The sequence below is a fragment of the Cnephaeus nilssonii genome (assembly GCF_951640355.1).
Source record: "Cnephaeus nilssonii genome assembly, chromosome: 7".
Lineage (NCBI taxonomy): Eukaryota > Metazoa > Chordata > Mammalia > Chiroptera > Vespertilionidae > Cnephaeus > Cnephaeus nilssonii.
The window spans coordinates 95,899,516-95,917,592 of record NC_137078.1 but is presented as its reverse complement, the minus strand read 5'-3'; the positions used below and the strand labels follow the sequence as shown (position 1 = coordinate 95,917,592).

The 18,077-nt window shown below is 39.9% G+C and overlaps 1 protein-coding gene across 5 annotated transcripts in view; it reads left to right on the top strand.

The window, feature by feature from the left end:
* The window catches only part of PRDM2 (PR/SET domain 2), a 109,793-nt gene that overhangs the window by 26,901 nt on the left and 64,815 nt on the right, over window positions 1-18,077 (top strand). For all 5 annotated transcript variants that reach the window (XM_079777447.1, XM_079777445.1, XM_079777448.1 and 2 more), the window contains 3 exons: window positions 3,607-3,724; window positions 5,339-5,442; window positions 16,118-16,270. In XM_079777447.1, coding sequence (XP_079633573.1) covers window positions 3,607-3,724; window positions 5,339-5,442; window positions 16,118-16,270 — 375 coding nt within the window. The remainder of the gene's footprint in view (window positions 1-3,606; window positions 3,725-5,338; window positions 5,443-16,117; window positions 16,271-18,077) is intronic.

The window sequence follows — 18,077 nt, the reverse complement described above, 5'->3', positions numbered from 1 at the left end:
CGTTCTAGTGTAAAGGGTAAAGGGTTCTAAAATAAACAGAGAACTAGCTATTCCCAGCTAGGTAAACGAGCCCAAATTATAAAGAATGGATTGGCTGAAAGCAGGTAAGTAAAAGTGTAGGAATTTTCCTTACTTCTTTCCCCTGTGGCAGCTCTGCTGAGGTCCTTTATATTCACAGTGTTTCACCAATTTTAATATACCTGGTCTGCAACTTATACTGATGTTACAAATTTCCTGTGGGAATGGCCATTCTGTCTTAGGTACCATCTTCTGCTGACATTTCTGTGGACATTTGGAGGTTTCAGGGTAGATGTTCTTAGGTTATCTTCCAGCAGAATCTTTTTTTCCCCCCATCACTCCGCTACATAAGACACGCCCACCAGCCAAGCCACGCCCACCAGCCAATCAGGGCAAGTATGCAAATTAACCCCAGCTAAGATGGCTACCATTGGGTTTCCCCGGCAACAGAAGAAGTTAAGCTTTCCACACACTCTGGCAGGCCCAGGCCTTCACTCAAGGATACAAAGTTTCAATTATAGAAGGTAAACAAATCCAAGCGGCAGCCACGGATCCAGCAGGAGGCTTGGCTCCGCTCCAGGCTACAAAGTTTCAATTGTAGAAGGTAAATAAATTCCAGATACCAGGGCCTCTGCTTGGGTCACCAGCAGCTTGGCTGGCCTGCAAACCACCACAGGCCCCTTGCTCAGGCCTCTCCACGCCCCAAGGGAACTCCCACCCTGATCCAGGACACCCTTCGGGCAAACCAGCTGGCCCCGACCCGCGCACCAGGCCTCTATCCTCCTATCTAATAAAAGAGTAATATGCAGATTGACCATCAACCCAACACACAATATGGCTGCCCCCATGTGGTCAAAAATCCTGTCCCTATGTGGACACAAGACGGCCACCACAAGATGGCCAGCAGGGGAGGGCAGTTGGGAGGCACCAGGCCAGCAGGGGAGGGCAGTTGGAGGTGATCAATCCTGCAGGAGATGGCAGTTAGGGGTGACCAGGCTGGCAGAGGAGGGAAGTTGGGGGCAAACAGGCTGGCAGCGGAGCAGTTAGACATCAATCAGGCTGGCATGGGAGTGGTTAGGGGGTGATCAGGCTGGCAGGCAGAAGTGATTTAGAGGCAATCAGGAAGGCAGGCAGGTGAGCAGTTGGGAGCCAGCAGTCCTGGATTGTGAGAGGGATGTCCGACTGCCCATTTAGGCCCAATCCCACTGGGCAGTCGGACATCTCTTGGGGGTCCCAGATTGGAGAGGATGTAGGCTGGGCTGAGGGACACCACCCCCTGTGCACGAATTTCGTGCACCGGGCCTCTAGTTAAGATATAATTGACAAATCTGTAAGATATTTAAATTGTACATTGTAGTGAATTGATATACATACATGTTTTGAAAGCATTCTGACCTTCCAGTTAGTTAACATATCCATCACCTCTCATATCATATTTATCCTTTTGTGTGTATGTGTGAACATTTAAGTTCTATTCTCTTTGCAAATTTCCTTCAGTAACAGTGTTATCAACTGTAGTCATCCTGTTTTACATTAGAGGCGCAAACCTAATCTAGCAGAATCTTAACTGGAAACACCACAGTGGTTATGAGCTTGGGCTCCGGGGTCAGACAAACAAGGTTCAAATTATGGCCCTGAGCAACTTAGACCATTTCCCTAGGCCTCTTCATGTATGTTTGTGTGTGTTGTCTGGAGGAGGCACTGACAGTCCCTGCCTCCTGTTCTGTTTGGAGTAAACTCTGTCATGCATGTAAGATGGTTAGCACAGTGCCCTACAAGGAGTCCCCGGGGAGCTTCTGAGTACATGTTAAGTTGTTAACATTACTGTGATATTGCCTGGAAGTATCAGTTTAGGTTAGCTGACACTGTCTTTTCAAAGCTCCTGGGGAGGTTAGATGATGTCAAATTCTTTAAAATCTTTGCTTAGGAGTCCTTTCTCTTACTGGGAGTGATAGGACTCATAACTTGGACTAGTACTTGTTAATATTGCTTAATTTATCAGTGTTAAAAAAAATAACTATTATATAGCCTAGGGCAGTGGTCGGCAAACTGCGGCTTTTGAGCCACATGCGGCTTGCTCTGTTGACTAATGAGTTTGCCGACCACTGGCCTAGGGTACCAACTACCAATTTTATACCTTTCTCTGCTTTGAAATTTATTCACATTTCCATAATTCTAGTTTATACATTAAAATTTAAAAAACGGGCACTATATTTAGAAGTGAGAAATTTTTATACTTTAGCTAATTAAAAATGCCAAAGGGTCATTTTCTGGAGCACATTTGGTATTCCCAGGCTTTGGAAGGCACTTAACTTGTGTGTGATTATGTTGGGGCCAAAGCTTCTGAGGCATATGCACTGTCGACTACTCCATGCAAGGCAGGCACCCAGGTCTTCAGTGCCTGCTTTTGTGCATTCAGCTCAAAGCAGGCCAGAGAGACCTTCATTATGTCTTGCTCATTGCTGTGGGATTTCTTTCTCTTGAAGCAGCCTATTGGTAGTTTTTTAAAAAATTGAAATTCTGGGAGTACTCAAATTTGGACGATATTCTTTTCTTGGCACAAAACTTTCTTAAAAACTACAAGAGCTTGATTGTTGTGGGAAAATTAATCTTTTTAGCTTAGAGTTTGCTATTTGCCCACGTTGGTTTCTTTGAAAGTTCTTGGGGAATGTTTCCCTTTGCAGTGAAATAAAGAATACTCAGACTACAAAACCCAGAATTCTTAGGTGTCATGATACACACATGAGCTCTTTAGGGTATATGTGGTACCAGTTAACAGATGCTTGGTTTCCCTTTGACTTGAAAGTTATTTGTAAAATAACAGTCATGTTTTACCAGTTGACTTACTAGTAAATCTCCCCTTTTCATCCCCTTCTGTACATATCTAATAGTAATCTTATTTCTTAAGATTACAGTGAATTTGAACATATACTTTGGTTAGTATAAAAATGTCTTTCTTAGAGACTGTGATATTGTGGTGACTTTGCTGTTTAATGACTTGGTAGATGGTGGTGAATTACCTGTTTCCTGGAAAGTCGCACTCCCCATAAAGGGCCAGAATAAGTTATAGTATTCTTGGTTGGAATAGTCAAGGCTCTGCCAGGGGTATTGGTGGTGGAGAATGAAAGCATGGATCGGATGGGGTCCGGCTGGCCATGGTGGCCTTTACAGTATGTGCTGAAGGCATTCATTTAATAAGGAGTGTTGATTATGAGTTTTTAAATGTTCTACTATGCTGATGGTAGCCTTTGATTTAGGAGTAAGTGTAAGCTTAAGCTGCCTGATTCTCTGGGAGTTTAAAGCAATGTGGTACCGGAGATTACATATTTTGAAAATGGCTGTGGGTGGCTGGAACAAAACAGATTAACAAAGACATGCTTGAAGGTCAGTGGTTTCCTTTGGAGACTCACAAACAGACATCAAAGCAACTCTGAAATGCTTGACATCATGCTCTTGGTCTTGGGCTTGGCTTGCCAGATTTAGCTTTCAGTTACATGTTTGCATATTTGCTTATTGGACCAGAAAAAAACAAAATGCTAACCGGGATTTCTTCGTTTTGCTATGATCCTTCTGTTTCTTGACTTGCAGAACGCTACTGAGCCTGTGGCAACCGCTGAGACCCTGGCCGAGGTGCCTGAACATGTGCTTCGCGGACTTCCCGAGGAAGTGAGGCTTCTCCCATCTGCTGTGGACAAGACTCGGATTGGTGAGCACTAGGGCCCGGAAGGAGCAGGGCAAGGGACTGCAGGCTGCGGGCGGACTCCCTTTGAGGCATTGAAGGCAGGGAGCTCACCATAAAAGCAACAGTTTGTTCTCTGACTTAGAAGATTATGTGGTGTTCGTGCAGTTTCCAGACAAGAATCCAGGGTGGACGTACATCTTGTGTGTTTGATCTTATTTTTGTGTTTTAATCTTTGGTCATAAGGCTAAGGAAGTAAATGATAAAAATTGAGTCAAAGTACAGTCATGTTTATATCCTGTTTTCTTTTTTAAAGATGTGCTTTTGATATTATAATTTATGTATGTATATGTGTGAATAAATTTTTAATAAATGCTTTTTCTAATCCTCATTGGAATCTATTCAGTAACTTGAGCATTTAAATTGTATCATTCACATGAAAGTGTTTGATTTTATAGCTCCACTGATTTATTATTAGCTGTGTTATCAAACAGGATTCATAGCAGACTTACAGAAAAGTGGGATTCGTATGTCCTAGCTGAACAGGACTGGCTGAGATGCCACCATCCTGTATGTGAGGAAACTGAGGCCAGAGATGAGGGAACCTGTTGTCAGCAAGAGCCACAGCTGGGCACCGGTTCCCTTGACTCCCATTTTAGCCACGGCTGCTTCATCTGTCTGTCTGCCTTATGGCCAGTTCAGAGGAAATAGAGACACCCTTAAGAATACCCAGAACAGCATACTTCTTGGCTGTTTGAAACTCCGCAAAGTGAGTTGTCCCGTAGCTAAGATTTTAGGAAACAGTGAGGAGAGGGTTTTTCACTTCGAACAAACAAACTTCAAAAATATTTATTAAAAAACCCTATATTTATAACCCTTTTTAAAAGCAACTCATGTTTATTGGAGATCATTGAAATATGTAGAAAAATAGAAGAGTTTAAAAATTATTTGTAGTTTGACTACATTCCAGTATTTTTCTCTTTAATTGTGCTATTTTCCAAGTATTTGTGATTGTACTGTCCAGCTAATTTTACATGTAAAAATTAAAAACAAGCAAATACATAAAACATTATTTTTTATTATAAAACAAAATAGGTTTTTTAGAGGCTATTTGGAAAATACAGAATATAAAGAACAAAAATCACTTTTGAAGACTTGAGTTAATTTGCTTTCACCTGCTCTTAGTTGATTTAACATTATCTTGCCTTTTAACTATTTTGTGAAACTGAATGATTTTAGTGCTTCAATCTTTTTTTTTCTTTCCACACCGAGAAGGGTGGTAAGACAATCTGAGTCACAGCTCCAGATGATAGCGGCACTGTTAGACCTTGGTTCTTGAGTTTGGCAAAGACAGAATTCAGAGCCAAGAACTTGAGTACAAGACGTTTATTTAGCCTTTTAGAAAAAAGTCACAGAGGCAGAAGAAATGAGCCAGCTGGGCTGTGTGACTCAGAAAACAAGTTACAGAAGCGAAAGAAGGGCCCTTGGAACTTAAGAGAAAGAAAGCGAAAGATACGGGCCTAAGGAAAAGAAGGGGGTGGGAAGGCACAGGTGTGCTCTAGAGAGAAAGAGAGAGCACACTAGTGCTTCAGTTTTTAGGGTAACCACATACATTATAAAAACACTGGTTTTCTTTTCTAGGTGTCTGGGCCACTAAACCAATTTTAAAAGGCAAAAAGTTTGGACCATTTGTCGGTGATAAGAAAAAAAGATCTCAGGTTAAGAATAATGTGTACATGTGGGAGGTAAGGAAGAATTTTTTTTTTGTCTATCAGAGTTCTATACATTTAAACAAAATCTATTCTCTTAAGGATTTGACATTCGGAAATTAAAACCACCATTTTATTGTGTTCTTTAAAAATCAAGAATACTTTTATTAAGTAGAAAATGTGTTTCCATGGATGCAGACTGCTGTTTACATTTGTATTTTGAGACTGCTTGGCCATCCTCAACAATAAATGTCAAATCCACTCTTTATATTCCCTGTTCAGGGCTTTTGCTCTGCAGCCAAGACTTTCGTCTGTCACTTTACAGGCTTCCAGATAGACACCATAAAAGACACCCCAAGGTGGCCGCAACTAAAACACTGTTCGGGTCTTCTCTGTATTTTAGGAAGTCATCTGTGTTGCTGGAATATTCAGAGTTGAATATATTTAGCACATGGCACATTTATATTGTGCTTTGAACTTTTCAAAAGCCTTTTATTCGGTTTATTTCATGTTCTCCCAACAATTCTGGAAGACAGAGCAGAACATTAGCACCCTCCTTACAGAGGTGAAGTGGTTCAGAACAGAGGTGAACTCCTCCTTCCGGTGGGGCCCAGATGTTGAGAGTGGTGTCGATGCAGAACTAGAATCCACATCTACGGACAGTGAGGCAATGAAAAACGTTTCATTGGTTCATATCCTACCGTTAGCTTTGTGACTCTGGCTAAAACCCTCAATTTTAAAATGGAGAGATTAAAAAATATCTCATTAAGGTAGCTGTGAAGACAAAATACGTTGTTAATTGTTTCTTGGAGAGTTGCATGGGAATTCACCAATTGTGTGGAATTTAGTTCAGATGAGGTACCCTCTGGAAACTCCTCATGTTCTTACAGGAACTGAGTGGTGTGACTCCTTTTGAAAGTAAGTGGAGTTTTTTGCTGGTGAGGAAAAGCATTCCAACCAGATTGTCTTAAATTGAGTCACATCTGTTTCACATGTAAACATGCAAAAGCCTAAAAATAAAATATGCATAGGAAGTGTCTGGATACTTTACATCAAGAAGTTCTGTGGCATTTGTACGTTTGAAGTATATTGCGGTTCTTCTCAATGTTATAAGCAGTGTTTCTTAACTTGAAATTCCGATGAATTCTCCCAATAATTTTGAGTTTCTTTGTTGTGAATCCCTTATAATAAATCTAATGGCAGTTAACCCAAGGGGCCTTAGGAATGAGGACTTACCCTGAGAATAATTACATTTGCTATTTCACCACTTTCGAGGTAAGAGAGTGCTATATTTGTAGAAAAACTACCCAGCCAAAATATGCTATTACCCTAAGTGATCACAAATATCTTGCCTACAAAATTATGCTCCAAACCACATTTTTAATTTTACAAGTTTCCCAAGGGAAACAACCAAATATGCTCTTCTGGGTTAGTGCTCACCTGAGTGAGGATAATGTCAGGGACCCAGGAAATGTGTGCTTTAGTTCTGGGTATAGAATGCTAAGCTTGAACAAATGCCACTGATATTAAACCCAAGTTTATGGTACCTATTTCACCCAACATAGCAGTTTGATATTGTTGGGCATATTGTATAAATTATTAATGGTGCCTTTTCTCCATTAAGCTTCATTTATATTGAAATTCCTGCATAGTATGAATTCATAGTAGCTTGGTGAAAATTGTGATTTGGAGCCATGGCATGCTAGGGATTCCATTTCTACTATAAACCCATTATCATTCCCTTGTTAACTTAAGATACTTCTGCTTACGGACTACCACAGTTTGTGAACCTTCATGACATTGCCAGTTCTTGTGGGGCAGGTATGAAGATTTAGTTTTTGTCAGGGCTGGCTTTTCCTTCCTCCCGTTTAAAAAGAAAAATCTGGAGTCTGGGTTTCAGGGCTGGGTGGAAAAGGTGAGGGGATTAAACAAACAAAACAAACCTCTAGACACAGACAACAGTGTATGGTGATTACCAGAGGGAAAGGAAGTTGTAAGAAGATAAATGTTGATGGAAGGAAACTTAAGGTGGTGAACGCACAATACAATGTACAGATGATGTATTATCGAATTGTACACCTGAAATGTATGTAATTTTATTAATCGGTATCACCCCAATGAATTAAATTTAAAAATCTGGATATCATTCACGTAGTTCCAACCACAAGGTATATATTCCATACAGAAGCCCTTAAACTTTTTGCTCTGTTAAAAATAGATATATATGACATATATATGAAGAAGTAGCATTTGGCAAAGTACAGGGCGCAAAAATTATAATGAACTTATCTATATACTAGAGGCCCGGTGCATGAAATTCGTGCATGGGTAGGGTCCCTAGGCCTGGCTGGCAATCAGGGCCAATCAGAGCCTTCTGGCTGCTGGCCAGGGCCTTCCTTCATTCCGCACCGCCCCCTGGTGGTCAACACACATCATAACGAGCAATCGAACTCCCGGTCTCCCGGTTAAACTCCCTGTCGAGGAGACAACAGAAACTTATCATTAAAGTCTCATCTTGGCATTTGTTCTTCAATTAAAGCCCCTTATGAACAGCTTATCTTTTAGCAGCCTGGTCTTTTGCCCCCACTAGAACTCCATTTTAAAGCTAATCAAAGACAGTGTTAAATTGTTTTTCTTGAGCCCCTGATTATCTGTCACAGTCTTAAGTCCTCTAAGCTTTCACTGGAAACATTCTATTAAATCAGACATAACAGGAGAAAAACAGTAGAGTATCCTCAGGGTGAATGCACAAAACAGGTTCTCCAAAGAGGAGAACATTCTGTGATCAGTTCCTGGTGGGGAGCTGCCGGCCAGGTGACATGCTGGCCTACATGTAATGAATGCTTCCCCGACCACCCCACACCCGCTGGGCAGTCTGCAGGATTCCTAAAACAGCTTCTGATGAAAACCTTTCAAATTCACTTCTGTGGGGCTCATATTGCTTCTGATGAACAGAACTTTTGAATTGCTTTAATGTCTTTTTAAAAAAATAGGCTTTTAGAGCACTTTTAGGTTCACAGCAAAATTGAGCAGAAAGTACAGAGTTTCTTTATAAACTCCCCGCCCTGCCCCTATACACAGCCTCCCCCATAACATCCTGTACCCCAGTGGTACATTTGTTACAATCAATGAACCTGCATTGACACATCATTATCACTGTTTTATATTATGGTCCGTTCTTGGTGTTGTTCACTCTAATGTTTTGTTTTGTTTAACTTATGAAGGTTGTACACACTCAGTGCAAAATGACATAAACAATATAGAAAACTATAAACAGGAAAGTAAAAGTCATCTGTGAACATGCTGGTGGACATTCTTTTAACTATTACTCTGCCTCTGTTTTTTCTGTCTCTCACATACACTGATATAGAAACAAATGCTTCATGCAGTTGAGATCAGACAGTACATGTAATTTTGTAATGTGCCTTTTTCTTTCAATATGTTATGGACATAACTCAGATATTATTTACATCATTGTTTCTTTTTTTTAATATGTTTTTATTGATTTTTTTTTTTTTTAGAGAGAGGAAGGGAGAGAGATAGAAACATTGATGAGAGAGAAGCGTCATCGATAGGCTGCCTCCTGCATTCCCCCTACTAGGGATCGAGCCCACAACCGGGGCACGTGCCCCGACCCGGAATCGAACCAGGTGACCTTTTGGTTCCTGGGTCGATGTTCAACTGCTGAGCCACACCGACCAAACTACATCATTATTTCTTATGCTGCTTAGAATTCTACTGTACCTTCCATGTTTAACCAGTTGGACATTTAAATAGTTTTAATTTTTTCATGATATTAACAGTTCTTTAAATATGGAACCCTGTGTACATAATTGCTGATTTGTCTGCTTATCTTCTTAAGATAAATTCCTAGAAGTATAATTAAGTCAAAAGCTACTTTGTACATTTTAATTTTTGATAATTTATTTGTTTTGTTTTTATTGATTTCAGAGAGGAAGAGAGAGGGAAAGAGAGAGAGAAACATCAATGATGAGAGAGAATCATTGATTGGCTGCCTCCTGCACATCCCCTACTGGGGGGATTGAGCCCACAGCCTGGACATGTGCCCTGACCGGCAGTTGAACCTGGGACCCTTCAGTCCTCAGGCTAACGCTCTATCCACTGAGCAAAACCAGCCAGGGCAATCTTTGATAAATTTTCTTTAACAGACCTCTAGAAGGATTGTGGTAATTTATATAAATATCATGAGCGCATATTTCTTAGCTTTTTAAAACCCAATATTAATCTTTTAAACAATGTTTTCCCACATTCTTATAAATGAAAACTGATACTTCACTGCTTCTGTTTGCATATTATTCATTCAGGCCACAAATTTTGAGTCAGGAGGATGGAGGATGCATTTCAACTGAAATTGATAGAGAAATTATATCTATAATGAGGCTTTAATGTAATTTTTTAAATAAATTTTTTTCTTTATTTCCACTTTTACATGAGGATAACAAGCTCCTCATAGAATTGTTTGGCTACAAATTAGATGGTGTATATGAAATTACTTGATATAGATGTTGCTGGTTCAACAAATATTAGTGGAACCTGAATATCAAAGATGAACACTTGAATTATCACATAGAGTATAAAACATTTTTTTTAGTTGAGTACTTTTTAAAAGATTGCCAACGTTCGTTTTTGCTTAGAATTTCTTTCTCTTCTAATGTCAGAAGGTATCCACAGTATTTTGAAACAAACTGTGGAGTGAAGGGCGGATCCTGGAAATGACTTTTGAAAGCTCTCTGAGTTATTTACTTATGCAAACGCATTGGTGGGAAATGCTATGCAAGTTGGGCTAGTGGAGAGGTAGACATCCTGTCCCCCCTTGAGTCCTTTGACAGTTTAAACAAATGGAAATATAATTAGGTATTGTCTGTCTTCCAGGAACAGATAGGGAAAGGGGGAAGTGGTGTGTAGATCATAGTGTTGGATTCAACAAGCTAGATCCCCAGAGAAATAAAGATGAAAAGGAGCCTCAGACAATATGACAAACTAGAGCCACTGGAATGGAGCTGGGACCCCAGGAGAAGGTCCATCTCTAATGTGTTAGAGCCATAGTGGGCGGGGAATCTGTAGACTCTTAACTCAGGGGGGGGGGGGGGGGCGGATGGCGGGGGGAGAGCTGGTTTAGGTGAATAAAAGGTTTATCTCAGCAGGAGACTATAGGTATGAAGAGGTGTCATAATTGCCCCGTGTTAACTCCTGGGGTGGTTATTGCAAATTGAGAGTAGGTAAGGACCTCCTAGGCAGTCAGTTTAGGATTCTAGTTATGGTACCTTTGCATTAATTGAATAAGATTTTTTTATTTGTAACATAAAATGTTACAAATTGGAGTGTGTACTAAATTTTGAACTTGTCATAAAAACATGGAAATAGATTTGCTACATATCATTTGCTGAGTTTGAGCTGGGGGGGAGTTTCACCTGCCTTTGCATTGTCTTTGAGAAGGGATGGTAGTTGGTTCTCCACTTTCCACTATCCTAGAAGGTGTTACGGCACTTTTGCAGTCTAGTAATGTGTAGTTTACATTTTAAAAATTCTGTGACATTTTAGTGATTAGGTTCTGTGTGCCAGCTACTGAAAGTAATTGTTTGGAAAACAAGGTTTGACCGAGATAGGAATTGTATGTAAACACATTTTTTATTGCAGTTCTTACTTATAAGGTTGAGTCTCAAGACAAATGAGAAAGCTCCATTATTTTTTAACCTTTTGCACTCGGATGTTGAGTGTGACTCGACACGGTTAGCATTAGAATAAAGGAATCGAGAAAAAAGCAAGCGAGTGCAAAGGGTTAAAATGTGTATGTGTGATGATGTTGGGAGGAGGAGGAAGAGGAATATTTTAGCTTAGCATTGAGCGGACCTTGGCAGCTTTCATTCAAACTTAGGTTTTCTTTCAAAAGACTAACTTGCTCTCCCCACCCACTTCCTTTGTTTACTTAAGAGATTATACTAAATCAGTGGAGAAAAGGTAGAAAATTTAGATAAGCAGCAGAAAAAAAATATGACAACCCTACTTCTCAGAGAAAACCATAATTTATTAACATTTATATTTACATAGTTTCAGGTGTTTTTTTCCTCCATATAGTCATATGTCTAAAACAAAAATGGTATTATATAAGCCATACTTTCTGTAAATGGCTTTATTTAATCATCAATGTATTGTGACTATCTTTTATACCAATAATTCCACAACTTCTGGTTATCTTTGTTTTCTTCTAATTATAGAATGTGTGCTTATTGGAAAAAATTCTTAAGGAATACAGAAATATGTAACAGAAAGTAAAAATTTCCACATAATTATTTATGCAGTAGTACTTGAAAATTTACTTAGTATTCTGTTGTGTGCATGTATTATTATACTCTCCGAATCCATAGAGATTTCTGTCTAGGAGTGAATTTGAAACAGGTCTACAGTAAACTACACTGCTGTGTACATCTGTGTACATACATCCTGGTGTGATGGCTCCAATGTCTCATGAGACTAATTCCTTTAAATGTATATGCTGGTCAAAATGCATGTACATTTCAGTTTGTGTGTGTGTGTGTGTGTGTGTGTGTGTGTGTGTGTGTGTGTTAAGGACTGCTAAATTCCATTTATTTATTCTTTGATCAGCATTGGGGAATATTTGCTTTTTTTTTTTTTTTTTTCAAAACTGTAATTGGGTAATGCCAAACAAAGTAAGTGAACAACTCTTAGAGTGCAAAATGAAAGCACCTTATTGCGTAGAGGTGCACAAGCAAGAAAACACAATATAAACTTACCCATATTTTAAGTAGTTGTGTGGTGGGTAAATGCCCTTTAAAAACATTTTCAATAGAAAAATGACTTACAAGTCAGTTTACAGAAGATGAAAAAATTCAGTGCGTATTTATTTATTTGAGAGAGAAAAAACCATCAATATGTTGTTCTGTTTATATTTGCAGGAAATGTTTACTTTCTAATCTTGTTTTTTTTTCCCTTAAGAAACAATTGTGACCAGTTTGATAGGTGAAACAATTTTAATTTGAAGTTATTTTTTTATTATTATTAGGTAAGTTTAATTTTTATGTTCACAAGGTTTTGGCCATGTGTATTTCTTTGTGAATTAAACTTGTTTGCACATTTTAAAAAATGGAAATTCTGTAAACTTAAGCATTTTAGTTTAACCCTTTGCACTCAGATGTCGAGTGTAACTCGACACGGTTAGCAGTAGAATAAAGGAATCGAAAAAAGCGAGTGCAAAGGGTTAAGTATGACTTGGCAGATGCCTTAGTCCATTTTGAACCAAAAGGAACCATCCTATATAATAAAAGGCTAATATGCAAATTGACTGAACAGCGGAACAACTGGTTGCTATGATGCGCACTGACCACCAGGGGGAAGACACTCAATGCAGGAGCTGCCCCCTGGTGGTCAGTGCACTCCCACAGCGGGAGTGCCTCTCAGCCAGAAGTCTGCGGGCTCACAGCTGAGAGGGTGCAGGCCGGGCTGAGGGACCCCCCCTCCCAACCCCCACAGTGCACGAATGTCTTGCACCATAAAGAATTCACTCAAGTGGCATACCTTGCTGTTTGCAAAGGTCTGTATTGACCTGGGAGCCAAAAAGTTGGGCACAGCCTGTGTTGTTAGCCTAGGTCCGTGGTCGGCAAACTGCGGCTCGCGAGCCACATGCGGCTCTTTGGCCCCTTGAGTGTGGCTCTTCCACAAAATACCACAGCCTGGGCGAGTCTATTTTGAAGAAGTGGCATTAGAAGAAGTTTAAGTTTAAAAAATTTGGCTCTCAAAAGAAATTTCAATCGTTGTACTGTTGATATTTGGTTCTGTTGACTAATGAGTTTGCCGACCACGGGCCTAGGTGGATGGGTAGACTCTTGATTCCTCTCTCCAGCTGCCAGCTGGAACTTGGTGCCGTTTTCCGGTCTCATCTCTGGCTCATTGATGTCTGTAGCCACGTCAGTATGTGGGTTGAGAGTGAGTGGGATTTCTCCATCCATTGTGATATATCAAAAGACTTTTATCCACAAATTAGTAAAAAATAACTAATACAGACTGACAGTGTTAAAGAACAATTACTCCATTTTCCTTATCATGCTGACAAACATGATAAAAATATCTCTTAAACTTTTTAAAGTAAAACAGCTTATATTATTTTGGTGTGTAAGGTTTAATTTTTGCACCATGATGCTCTCTCTTCATAATATACCACTTGGGGGCTACTCTTTATCTTTATTTTAAAGGGAGAGGAGTGTGTGTGAGTCCTGAGGGTGAGTGTGACAGTAAGTTTTGAAAAGGAGTCTGATATGACATGGATAACCTCTCTTTAGAATGGTGCAGATAGGTGTTTTAGTAAACAGCAATTTTTTAATAAACTCACTGGGGGTACTTACAGGATAATGAAAATATTCTCCTTGGCACTTATGGTGATTAAATAAACTAACTGAAAGCCCCTTCCAGCATGGTTCCTGTCACATAGTAGGTGCTTATTAGATGATGGCAGTTATACATTTGTATAATGGTATCCTTTCATTCATCCCATAGTCATTTATTGAGAGCCTACTCTTTACCAAGTGCTGGTCAAGGTATTGTAGGCATTGCGGGGAGTGGAAAGGCTAAAATGTCTTCTCCTCCTGGAGCTAATACTGCTGTAGGGAGACAGTCACTAAGTCAAATAAGTACGTAGATGACCTCATACTTTAAAAGAGCATAATTGCTATGAAGAAAAGTGAATCGGGGGTGGGGAGACGGGCTGCTGATAGGAAGAGAAGGCTTTGCAGTTTTAGCTCGATGGTCAGAGGAGGGATGGGTACGTAGAGGTCAAGCAGACCTGGGGTTCAACCCATATTTACTACTAATTAATTGAGTGACTTTGGGAAAATTATTTAACTTTTGATCCTCAATGTTGATGCGTTAAAAAAAATGAATCTGCGGCATAGGGTTAAATGAGATAATATGGAAGGTATGTAGCATTATCCCCGTATGGTTAGTGTCCAGTAAGAGGGGCATGCCCAGTGAGCGGAGAGTGGAGGGGGGAGCTTTTTGTTCCAGAAGGGAGGCTGCAGTAAAGAAGAGTTAGTGTGGGTGGGAAAGAAAAGAAGTGAGTGGCAGCAGTCTCGGCTGTGTGTGCAATGGAGGCTTCGAGGTTCTTCTTCCTAAAGAGAAAGTAGAAGACTCATTTCTCTTGGTTTGTTTCTGACAGGTCTGTCACCAGTTGGTTCTGTAATTTTATTTCAGTACCTAATCAAATGTCTTGTAGTCTAGTTCTGGGGAAGTAAAACATGTATATATGTATATGCAAAGATAAAGTTAAAAATAGTTGCTAAATAGATTTTCTTTAAAAGGAAGGAATGTTAAGTGATGGAGGCACCTGGGAGAAGGAATTGGCTGAGATTGGGTGATCAGGGAAAGCTTCTTGCAAGCGTAGATTTGATCTGACTCTTGAAAAGATGGGTTGGGTTTTGGTCTTTTTTTTTTTTTTTAAGGACGCTGATATTTTCCATTATGTTCCATAGTACCTCAGTCCTGACAGGTGCTCTAGATAGGGAAGTGTTTAAAGATGAGCTGAGTTTGCAGAAGCATCATACCCTATCACCCACTTGGAAGTTAATGCAACTTGTTTACTCACTAACTTCCTGTCAGCCCTGCAGTGAAGGGACCTGCTGGACTGTGGCGCCTGCAGGACTGGGCGACATGCACAGCAACCCAGGAAGCCAGGGGTTAGGGTGCTGTCAGCTCATTCTTCCAACTCTGTCTTCAGGGAATAGAGCTGTCACTTGTCTTTGTGTACATATTTGCAAAGCATTTGGAGATCATTCAGCATATTTACTATAGCTCTTCAAGTTTAGGAGAGAAAAAATTACTCAAGCATAGATAGAAAAATAACTAATGAGGATTACACAGTTTTTAAAAAAATATGTTTTTATTGATACACACACACACATACACACACACACGTATAGTAGTACATTTATATTTAGAGGGAGAGAGAGATAGAAACATCGATGAGAGAGCATCAACATCGTTCAACTGCCACCTGCACACCCCTTGATGGGGCTCAAGCCCACAACTTGGGCATGTGCCCTGACCAGGAATTGAACCAGTGACCTCCTGGTGCATAGGTTGACCCTCAACCATTGAGCCACACCAGCCAGAAGGATTACACAATTTTGGACCACAATTTTCATCTTTTATTTTTTCTTTCATCTGTTGCTTATTTATTTTGTTTCTGTGAAATGATTTTATATAGTATCTATATCTATCTATCTATATAAAAGGCTAAGTGACCGACCGTCCGACTGATCGGCCAGTACATATGACACGCACTGGCAATTTAAAAATAAACATTGACTCGCACATGCGTGATACATATAAAGCTCTCACTGGTGTCAATTGCACGTGTGTGTTTCAATCTGTCATTGTCGATCATGAATTTGGTTGTTTTTGTTGACATTCTGAAGCTGAAAGAAAGCAGCGTGGTGAACAGAATATGAAGACCAACTATGGCACAGCATACCTCTGCAGCTGACAGAAGCCTGCGTCATTGACAGAATGCCAGCATTTGCAATGACTATTTCTTCTGATTATTTTACTTTCAGTGTGCACGAATCCATGCACTGGGCCACTAGTTTGCATATAATGAAAAAGAATTGTCTTAAAAATTGAAAGTGGAAACATTTTAAAGATACTGTCATTTTAACAAAGGTATTTTCTTTCTTCTCCCAAGGTATATTATCCAAATTTGGGATGGATGTGCATTGACGCCACCGATCCAGAGAAGGGGAACTGGCTGCGATATGTGAATTGGGCTTGTTCAGGAGAAGAGCAAAATTTATTTCCACTGGAAATCAACAGGGCTATTTACTATAAGACTTTAAAGGTAAAGAGTGTTAGAATTAGTCTCTGTTACTCTGCATGCATTTTTGCAAATACCGTCCTTAGCTGTGACTGACAGTACAACTTTGCAGACATTGAAAGGATTATACTTGAAAGTGGTTCATCAACACATTGAAGGTCTGTGTTTTAAAATATCCGGTTACCACCGCTTCATGTGCATAAGAGCACCAGAGCATGAAGATTATGTTAAGTCATTATTTGCTGCATCTTTATAGATACTGATGAGTTAAAACGTGTGGCAGCTACTTCCCTCCTCCTAAGATACTGATGCATCAGGAACTGTCTGACAGGCTGATTTATCCAATGTAGGAAACCGCCAATAGCTCTGGCAGTTCTGTGCTAACTGAAAACAGTCTTGGTCTTCAGTGTAATGTAGCCTTGGATTAGGTTTTTCCTAAATTTTATTAAGAATTGGGATTAAGTAGAACATGTTTCTTCCTTTGTGAAATTTTTATTTGGAGACATTCATTGCTGAGATGAAAAGAAGAGGAAAGTAATTTTTTAGGGTTTGAGGTGATGTCAGAGGTCACTGAATACATCAGGGAAGTGAGTTATTGGGAAGCATTGAGTGTGGCTGCATTTCTGCAAGAAACAGGCCCCTGTCTGTCTCTTGTCACTTCTCTCTGAAAACAAATCTGCACGCGTCCTGCATGGACATGTTCTCGAAGGCGGAGTCTTGAGGCTCTAAAGATAGATGATTGTTGCTTTTTGGAATAGATATGTTTGCTGAAATTGTTGTAAGGCAAATTTCTCTTTATTCACTGACTTCTATTAAAAATGTCATGGATTAGGAGGACAGGCCATGAAAAAATGATCTCCACGACATTAAAAACTCTAGTTGAGCATGCATTTGGGGTCATGGTCAGTATTGTGGCAGGCTGGGTTTTGCCTGTCTGGTAGCACTAGAGCTTCTGGAAGTTTAGTGAGCATATAGCTGCTTAATTTTCCTGTCATTTTTAGACAATTGGATTGTCCTCTGCCTCATACATACCCACATTCTTGCTTCCAGTCCCTGTAGGAGCGGTATTTTTGTTGTACTTTCTAATTTAATACTTCTATAGCCTTCTCATTTTCTTTCTGCTGTGTTGTAATAGCATGATTTTCTAGTGGGTATTACTATACAGTTTCATTACACTGGAATTTGAAATTAGATTTAAATTTGATTCAAGAATTCATTGTGTTTCTCAGATTTATTTAAAGTGGGAAGGTATATCTGGTTGAATCAGTGTGGCAGAATCCTGGGGGAGATGAAATGCCAGCACAGGGATGAATCTGAGACAGTCAAGGAAGGAGAAAGGAGGTTTCAAGGGAGAACAAGCCCAGGGAGATGTTAGGACCCTTTGAAGTTCCGTCATCAGACTGCTCTCTCTGATAGCAAATCTGAGAAACACTGAGAAGCAAGAGAGAGAGTATTTGGGAGAGTGAACTCTGAAGCCAGGCTTCTGCATTAGGTCCCAACTTGCTGTGTGACCCAAGACAAGTTCCCTTATTTGTGAGATATAGATAATAATTGTATTCATAGAGTGATCATGGTGATTTCTATGTACTGGTGGAGCTCTTGGGCCTAAGAAGTGCTCAATAAATGGGAGTGCTATTTTTGGCGAGGTGGTATAATGTGGTTGGGGTGAGGACTGTAGCAGAATGCCTTGTGAGTGGATTTTGGCTTCCAGATGTGTGACCCTGAGAAGTTAATTAAACCATCTGTGTCTTACTTTTTTCATCTGTAAAAACGGAGTCAATAGTAAAATTAGTATATAGTTGTTGCAAAGATTAAGCAGGATGGTATGAGT